General features: G+C 47.8%; 1 protein-coding gene across 8 annotated transcripts in view; it reads right to left on the bottom strand.

The window, feature by feature from the left end:
• Positions 1-2,510: 2,510 nt before the first annotated feature.
• The window catches only part of SSH2 (slingshot protein phosphatase 2), a 250,029-nt gene continuing 242,910 nt past the window's right edge, over positions 2,511-9,629 (bottom strand). For 7 of the 8 annotated variants that reach the window (XM_034640201.1, XM_011225237.3, XM_034640206.1 and 4 more), the window contains one exon: positions 2,511-9,508. In XM_034640201.1, the coding sequence (XP_034496092.1) occupies positions 7,445-9,508 (2,064 nt within the window). In that variant the 3' untranslated portion in view covers positions 2,511-7,444. The remainder of the gene's footprint in view (positions 9,509-9,629) is intronic. The other variant, XM_002912307.4, reaches the window with a different exon arrangement.

Here is a 9,629-nt window from a genome sequence, read left to right as displayed (position 1 = left end):
GGTCGAGCGCAGAGCCGGTTGCAGGGCTCCATCCCAGGATCCGGAGATCATGACCTGAGCTGAAGTCAGATGCTTAACCAACTGAGCCATCCAGGTGCCCCAGCAATCAAATTTTAGATGCCCAGCCTAACTCCTAATTCTTCTGGGACTTGCTTAATGGTGCTCAACTGTGTTCCAGGGAAGTTCCAGCACCTCCCCCCCCCCCCCCACGGATCTGAGTATTGATCAAGGTTAAGGAGGAAATAAAAACAAACGCGATCAAAATACAGCCAGTGAAGAACAACTAGTCCCTGAAGCTATTGTACATCCAGCTCCCACCCACTGCCTGGATTTCTTGCTTTGGATCATAAGGCCCTGGAGGCAGCATGAAACTAGTTATTACCTCCTATTCTTCAGGGAACACCTGGGAATCAATGGAACAGCCTTCCGGAGGGCAGAGATTAGCACTGGGGGTACAGAGGAGGGAAGGTGGTGGGGAACCCCAAAGGCCCACCCAAGGCTCCTTCTCAGGAAGAGTCCAAGTATCCAGTGGCTTGTGGGAGAACAGAATCAGAAACTTGTAGGTGCTCCAGAAATAATTCATGGCAAGGAGAGCCATAATGGTAGATGAGTCTTCCTTTTACCTAAAGATTCCAGGCACGTGATTAGGAGAGAAAGACCTGGGTGACTCAGTTGCTCCTTAATAACAATAGGTCACAGTTATGTGTGCCAGACACCATTCTAAGGGCTTTAGATATTAATTCCATTCTGAAACAGCCTTCTGTGATAGCTACTCTTATTATCCCCATTTTGTAGGTGAGGAGACTAAGGCACAAAGAGATTAAGTAGCTTACCCATCACTCAACTGGTAGTTGGCGGAGCTGAGACTTTTATCCAGTGGTCTGACATCTGGGTCCATGCTTTTCAGCACCACACATTTCTGCTTCCTCTTGAAGGATAGTGCCACCTTATCTCATAAATGCTGATACTGAGAGTTACTTTTTGTGGCACAAAGGAAAGGATGCTTGAATTAGAAAATTGGATTTCCAGCCCTGGCTCAATCACCCCAGTTTTGCAGAGCTGTACAATGAAGAGGGCTGGGTCAGGTTCTTTCCAACCCTGCACCACCAGGCCACCTCCTACCTTGAAATGACCTTTTCTTTGTCCTTTCCTTTCCTCCTCTTTAAAGAGCACTCCGCTCTAGAGGCAAGATTCTGAGACTAGGAAGTGGAATCCTCTAATCCACCCCGCCTTCAGTTCTGTCACCCGAAAAGAGGGGTGCTCTCCAGGTTCAGGAGCAGGGACTTGCAGGTATCACTTGGACCAGGCGTGCCTCAGCCCTGCCCTCTGGGCTTTCTTCTGGCTGCCAAAGCTTGGCAGAGAGTGGGCAGGCAGAGCCAAGGCATAAAGAACTAATCAGGGGAAGAAGCCACTTGGGATCGGTGCTTTTCTGTGTGGTTAACCATTTGAACTATTAGCTGGGCTCTAAACTAAAATCTGTAGAAGACAGGCATGGATTTCATCTTTCATAAAGTCATTTACTGGAAGAGGTGGCCTGGCAACTTAGACATTTGCTTTGGCTATAAAGACTGAGCTTATCTAGACAGGTCAGTGACTCCAGGCACCCCTAGAAAACTTTGTGGAATGACCTTGCCTTCACCATCACGCACTCTGGCACTCCGGCTAGAGACCAGTGATGTGCCCCTCCTACTTGGTTTGGACAATTCAGAACGCCGACTTTGGTTCAAGGCAGTATTTTCTCTAGTAACGTCAGTACGTTTGTCGGCGCTTTGGAAACTGAGGTTTCCCCAGATAATAGTGATGCCTTGTATGAATGGTACCGCTACATAGCTCATGATGTGTCTGTGGAGGAGTGGGAGAAGTGGAGAACCGCTCCCTCCCACACCCAGCCTGTTTTGGAGAACTGCCTGTTGACCCATCTCCCTTCTTCCATCATTATCCAGTTCTTCTCTTCTAATGGCAGGAGAGGGTGAAAAGCTTTTACTTCTTTAGAAAGTCATGCCCCATTTCTAGAAATCACTCTGTGAGCTGAGGTGGCTTGTGCTGAAAGTCTGTGAGCTCTATCTCACTAATGTCCAGAGAGGTCAGCCACCCAAGAAATCTAGTCCCTGCTGGGGCAGGTCACAGCAGCTGTCCCAGAACAGTCACTGTGTACTGCATGTGGCAGAGGAATTTTGGTCCCTTTGCTTATTCATTCTCCTAACATTCAGGTGGTGGCTTTGGCAAGAGCCTCTTTGACCAGGCAAGTTCCCAGCTTGGTCACTTGATTGGAACCACAAAGTCTGAAATAATCTTTGATGATTCTATTTCCCATCCAGTCTTTATTTTTTGGGAGGTAGAAAGCTATATCCCCCCCCCCCCCCCCCCCGCTCAGCTCTTAAGGATGTGCATGATGGAGATCAAGGAGAACTGCTCCATGTGCCCCACTGCTCACGAGTGTTCTCTTCCAATCCCTCCACCTTCTCTAGCACCGCCTCTCCCTCCCTTTTTTGGACTTGATCAAATACACGTTTCATCTTCAAAATAAAAAATTTATTTAATCTGTAACAAGAACATTGAATCTGCACATTTTCGCACAAGTTCACATTTAAAAACAGCAGAGCACATCAGTAATAAAAAAAATCTATGATACAAGTGGAACATCCCAACCACCAGGAAGATTAAGGAAGGAGATGAGACCACTCTTTATATTCTGCTTCAAATGCCTCAAAAAGGTCCCAGAGAGTCCAGGGAGCACCTGCTTTATTTAATAAAATGTGAGCATAAAAGTTTGGACTGGCCTGGGGCAAAGGTAACAGTCAGTGGGAGAGTCTTTTGGACTTGTTTTCTACATTTAGAACAAGTCCTACAAAATAAAGTAGAAAGAAAAAAAAAGGCACCTTAAGCTATGCCAGGCAACCCCCCCCCAAAAAAAAACACCCCCACAAAAACCAAACAATTCCCTGTGGGCCTGTCGACTGAGAATCATTTCAGGGCCAGTTACCCAGTTTCCAGATTGGGTCATCAGCTTGAATTAAGCCCTGGGTATTAGTTCTGCATGTGCACAGAGGATACTACCACCAGTGTCGCTGTGAGGACCCAGATGGCAGCACTAGTCATATACCCTTTGAGGCATCTTCAAGCCAATGAGGGATGATTCCAGTTTAGAAGTCCTGTCCCAGATCTCCGGGGCACTGAGAAAATGAGGCTGGTTTTCTTTTCATAGCAGGAGCCAGGCCCAGTCAGCCTCCACTTCCAGGCTGGAAAAGTACACAAGCACCTTGCAATAGCTCTCCATGGCAGCAAGGGACCCCAAAGCCCTGGGACAGGGGTTAGGAGTGTGCAGCTTCCTGCTTTGGTGGCAGGCTTTTTCCTAATATGGATGTCAGACGAGTTGAGGCAGCAAATACATTTATGCCTAATACATGCCTTGATCTTTTAGTTTGGAAGGGAAAACAAAGTCCAAGATACCTTCAAGTTGGATTGGTGCTGAAAGAGCTAACATTTCATCTACCATCAAAAAGCAAAACAAACTTAGACAAAAATGACACTAGCCATTCACCGTTATAACCATCACTGTAAGACACACCATCACTGACTGAGGAAAGGGCTATTTCCACACAGAGTGTTGAGCGGGAGTGCAGGGCACAGGTGGAAGTCAGCTCCGGTCCTCCCCAGTTCCCTGTAAGGCCTGACCACCACAGCCTTGCTCTGCGTGAGGACTCACAGGACAGCCGGGGCTGGGCGCCTGGAGGAGGGGACTGAGTGGCTGTCAAGAAGATGCATGTTTTAATTATCACAATGTAAACAAAGTATCCACAGTTGTCAAAAAGAGCCAAAGAATGGCTTTAAAAACTTTTAAATGCCCTTAAAAGTGACCCTCTTTGCATGATGCTTTCTTTCTTAAAACTCCCACAAAAACATCTCTACCAAACATGCCTAGATCACTTTAAAACTGAAATCCTCAGAAGGAACAGGTGAAGATTTTTGTGAGCTGCAAGGTTGGAGAAACTTCAGGTCTATCCAAAAGTATGTGTCTGGGGCCCTTGAGCAAGACGGCTGTCCTTGGGGCTCTAGTAGTTCCCCAAATGAGAAAGAGTTGGGATAAACGTACAGAACCAGGAAAATGCTAGATAAAGAGCCTGAAGAGGCGGGGGTGCTAAGAACGATCCCAGACATTAAGACTCTGAAAGGCAGCCAAAATGAGGAGAGGTGAATATCACAAGCGCACGGTACTACAGGTCTACTGTAGTATATACTCCTCCTAAGTGTTTCTAAAATCAAGAAAGGGTTGAAGTTTCTCTCCTTCCTACTGACCAGGTAACCCTCCAGATTACAGCTCAAAAGGTGCGTGCTCCTGGGGCTTCTACCCCATGCACCAAAATGTTACTTTTCAAAATATTTTTGCACATGCTCGCACGCGCGTGCACACACACACACACACACTCTCTCTCTCTCTCTCTCTCTCTCCTCCAGAGTAACTGAGAGTCAGACTATGGTGGTTTTCAAAATAAAGATAAAGAGAGGCACTGAGCAAGAGGTTAAGACTTTTCCTACTCATCTCTGTCAACGTACCAGACCTGCTGTTCCGGGTCTGAGTTTTCCATGAACAGAAAAGGGAAACAGGCCATCCGAGATTATCAAAAAGTCTGAGGACAAGAAAGTCTGAGAAGTTCTTGATGGCTCAACATGTACTTCCCCTGGACATCATTCAGCTATGCAAATCAAGAACACTCAGTTGTGGGGTCTTAGAGGCCGACACAACCCCGTGGCAGGAATTACAAGACCCCGAATGGAGGGTGTTCATTGAAGCAGGTAAATTAAATGATAACCAAGAATGTAATTTAAAAAAGGGAAGGCAGAGCAAGACTATTTCTTTTTCCTTTAAAAAAAAGTTTTCTTCACAGCATTAGAGGAATCCCCTCCCCATCTCTGTTGCTATTTAATGCAGGGATAGTGAGCATTAATCACAGGTGCAGGGGAGAAGAGAGAACAGTGCCATACTGTCAATCCTGCTTGTCCCTCTTAATGTGAGGGGTGTCACCATTTCAAAGGGTTAATGAGGGGACACCATTCTCTTCACCTCCATGCAAATCCTTCTCTCCCCACCCTGCCACAACTTCCTGTCCTTTCCCTATCATGTGGGTGGTGGCGGAACGACCTCGGCAAGACAGGGCAGCTGAGATGGACGAGGCCTGGAAATTAACGCTGTCCTGCAAGCCTCCTCACACTGGTACACACCACCTAACAAAAACACTTGACAACATGTTCAACATCCAGGAGCCACAGAGCCGAGTGGAGGACACATCTGAACAGTTAAGGAAACTGTTCCAGGACAGCACAGGTACATATAATTACTACATCACAGAGACACTTAGAGCAGGAGGTTTCTGTCCAGTCCACCTCCTGGTAGCGATCTGAGACCCGACCACAGCGGCCACACAGCAACTGGACTCACAGCTCCCCTGGAGTACCTATGAATGGCCTTGGTCCACCTTTTCTCTCTCCCGGGGGTCACCCCACCATCTGCTCCCACCCAACTCTGGCCTCTGACATCCCCTTGACAGTCTGGGCATCTGTCTTTTCCTCTCAGTCCTGTGATGAGCCAAAAAGCAAAGCCCAGGTCTGTACTTGGTCAATGGCTCAGCAATGTGGACATCAACCAAAGCAAACAGGAAGCGCATTTGCAAACCTCTTCAGTTTTGATGAGCCGCAGAAGGTGGTTCATTCCAGGCTAAATGTTTTCTGTAAGCAGCCAAATAGGCTTGTTTATGGCAAATGCTCCCGGGTTAAGGATCTCCACAATAGCAGCAAAGCAGCAGCACCCTAAATGGAGTCATAGTGGGTGCCTCCTTGGCCGGGGCCTCCCCACACCCTTTCAGCCCAATCCATTAGAAGCTTGCACCCTGGGCGGCAGTAACGCTCACATACACTCCCTGGCGGTGGCTCAGCTCCTGGCAAACGACATGCTCTGGGATTTCAGTCTCAAAGAGAAATCAGCTTTCAGTCAAACTGGGATCTAATGGGAGCCTTCAGGGGTTCCTCTGAGGAGGAAGTTACTAACACATAATTTGGCAGGAGCTGGCAATCAGAAGTCTCCATTTAAACAATTAAAACCACCATCAATATACTCCACAGATTCCTACCAACACCCATCAGTTTTGTTTCTGTGGCGTCTGTGTGTTTTCTCCAGTTGCAGCTTTACTCCTTCTTAAAAAGATTAAATCAAAAAGATCGTACGACATCAACAAAACACTGTGAGAAAGTGACATTATGTACATAAATACTGTGTATAAACTAGAGAAATGACAAATCTTCCAGGAAAAGAAAAAAAAAACACGTCAAGTGTTAACAGTGATAACATCATAAGAAAACTCTGCGTTCAATGGAGGTTATACGTAGGTCATGTAACAATTCAAATATCACTTATTAAATTTTAATAAAAGGGTAGCACTAAGAGAAACAGCATGAGGGAGGAAAGTAAATTGGAAAAAAATATGGCCATTAAACTCAGAAGGCCCACAGAATTATTCAAGTAATGGAAGTGTTAAAACCCTACGTACGTCTTCATTTTACCAGAACACACTGACTTTCAATTGCTGTTTTTCAAACTTGTCCCTACTCTGTTTAGTTGAAAGGTTGCTGCGGAGCACACTGCCCGGCAGGCAGGGACAGGCGACCGCCTATGCGGAGCCTGCTGACCCGGAAGAGACCGGGTCACTGCAGCCTTCGCCGCCGCCGCCTCCAACAAGTTCCTCTACACAGGATCTCTCAGATTCCATTTGGGTTCCATTTTTAATTGAAAAATTATGTGCTTGGGGGGAAAAATATTTGCTTCGTAAGTTTACAAAGCCAGCCATTATCATGCCTTTCGGTAATGATATACTCAGGAATCCAGAAGAAGTGGCTTCTGGAAGACCCCCCCCCCCATTTTGAAAGCAAAGCAGAACCTGCCCACTTGGGGAACTCGCAGTGGGCAGGGGCCCGAGGCTGAGAACACGCAATCCCATGCATCAGGTCTGAAGCCCAAACCATCATCACACAGGCCCAGGGGAGAACTTCGGATCTCTAGCTTCACCCCCACCCTCCCCATCTGCTTCCTTCCTCAAGCAAGCATGCTTTTTCTAAGAGGGCAAAACAAGGAGGAGGTGGGAGCTGATTGAAAAACAGCAATTTGCCTTTGATAAAGGTGCTCTTTGAAAATGATTATTTTTTGAGGTTTGAATTTTCTAAAAATAAAAAATGCTAAAATGGTCTTGCTGGCCAAGTCAATCTCTCTCTTTCTCTCTCACACACATACACAGAGAAAAACAAAACAAAACAAAACCCAAACCCTGCATGCGCCAGGAACAGTAAAATGACCAAAATATTATAAAATTGACCAATAAAGTGCATGTTCCTTACATATTACACCTGCCCCTTTTACAAACATTTCTTTTAGAAAGTCACATGTGTAGGCTCAGAATCACATGGTATTATAGAAGGGGTTGGTTGTCCGTTTTTTATCATTTGCTTTTTTCAGTCTCCTAAGGGGGTGAGTTCTGCCGTGCTGCTGACGGGGCGCCACAGCCAGCCCTGGAGCTGGGCCTGCACACTGCGCTCCCTGGGGTTGTAGCAAAGGAAGGCCTCCTTCAGAACTAGTCAATTCGGGTCCTGCTCTGGGGAGCAAACACTGCTGACTGTGACCAAATTCTTTGGCATACTGTATGATGGGCTTCTCCACTGGCTTGCTCTGCGCGATACACTCTGTTGTTTTCAGTTGCTCTATAAAATACTTGGTGGGCTCTAGGTTCTGGGGGGCATCTGGGTTTTCTGAGGGCTCCCGGGCCTCCATGGCATGCATGCCTGAGTCCGTTCTGATGAAGGGCTGAAGCAGTTTGAGATGAGGGGGATCAGAGGAGACAGGCTCTCTCTCCGATAAACAGTCTTTACAGAGGTCCAAGTAACCTAACTTGGCGAGGGAAGCTGAATGCCTCATTTGGGGTGGTTTGGTGAGCCCTCCCTGGCAAATCGCTCGGGACTCGATTTCTTTAGTGCGCTCCTTCACCACACTGGGGCTATGGCTGAGACCCTTTATACTGTCACTGCCAGAGCTATGTGGAAGTTGACAGGCTACAGGTAATGGGTCCAATTTTTCTTGTAACTCCCCAATATTGTCACCGAGTTGGCTTAGGTCTTCACTAGTTAACTGGGAGTCCTTGTATGGCACTTCATTGCCGCTGGAAAAGGGGCCCTCCTGACTTTCTTCCCAGCTACCCTGCTCTGAAGACGGCTCGTTGTCTGTGGTGCTGCTTTGCTCTGTGACGCCTTCCAGGTGAACTACGGTCTGGGGATGTGCGGGATCCAAGTTGGCAGATGGTGCATGGGTTGTGTGACCGACAAAAGGCGCTCCTGTCTCCAGGGCTGTCGACAGGCTGTCGTCCCAGGCTTCAGGGCTGCTCAGGGTGGAGGTCAGGTCGGTGGGACTGTCATGCTCAGGCGGGGAAGAACGAGGCAGAGGTAGCACGTTGGGGTGCAGAGGAGCCTGGGTGGGGCCCAGAGTCCTGTTCAGATTTTCATCCAGTGCACAAAGGACAGTGATGGAGTCCTCCACTTTCACTTTTCTTAGTCCTTGCTCCCCACTCTTTTTGCTGGTGGCTCTTTCACCCCCTGGCCCAGGGTGATCGGGGGTTGTAACTGTGTGGGTATATTCAATGATTTCTACCTTCTTGGGAAGGGAAAGAGCGACTGCCTGTGTCTCAGATCCCTGGCATGAGACCACAGTCCTCTGCTCCTTCAGAACTCCTTCCTGCTTTGCTCTAGTATCTGATCCTGGGTGCTCTTGAGACTCCAGCAGCCCACGTGCTGGAACAATGGCATCTTGCTCAGACTGGAGTAGTGAGCCAGCTTCAGACCCACTGCACTTCCCTTTGCTCTTATTAATCTCTGGTTCCCTGGGGACAAAAGAATGTTCAAGGGTAGCTTCATCACTCTTCCCTTTTGGAGCTAGGTCTGCCACAGAAGAATCATTCTTGGAATTCTTGCGAACGGACAATGAGGTACAACCAGGGGCAGCACCATGGTGCTCTTGCTCCTGTCGCAAGCGCTCTTCAAACTCCAAGGTGGCTCGCCTCACGGACCCAGGGCACCACTTGGCACCTGGGTGCATTCCTGGGCCCCAGAGCTCTTGTTCCTCCTCAGCTGGTTCCTCTTCTTCCAACTCTGTGGTGGATGAGTGTGTAGTCAGGCAGCCTTCTAGGTCCCACTTCCCTGAGTCTTTGGCTAGTTCAGGCTGGGCTGTGTAGGAACACTCGTTCTGCTCCAGATTTCCAGGTTTGTTCTCCAGGGCCTGTGCCCTCTCAAAGGGTAGCTCATGGATGGTGTGCTTCTTTGGTGTATGGCATGGGTTCGATAGGATGTCTCCTTTCAGTTGAATCTGTCCGACTCCTTGACTGATGGATTCAATCTCAGTAATGATTTCTTTGACTGAAACTGCATTTTCTGAGTGAGACTGCATGAAGATGTCTGGGCTGACCAGTTCTGAGATTGCCTAGGGAGAAAATAGTGAGATGGTTATGGCAAACCACAGTCTAATTAAAAATGCCAGATGTTTTGCTTACTAATCTTCTAATCCGGGAGAACCTTCCGGCAATGAGGACACAAATCATGGA

The sequence above is a fragment of the Ailuropoda melanoleuca genome, chromosome 13 (genome assembly GCF_002007445.2).
Source record: "Ailuropoda melanoleuca isolate Jingjing chromosome 13, ASM200744v2, whole genome shotgun sequence".
NCBI lineage: Eukaryota > Metazoa > Chordata > Mammalia > Carnivora > Ursidae > Ailuropoda > Ailuropoda melanoleuca.
Note: the sequence above shows the minus strand (reverse complement) of the source record. Positions and strands in the feature narration are given on the sequence as shown.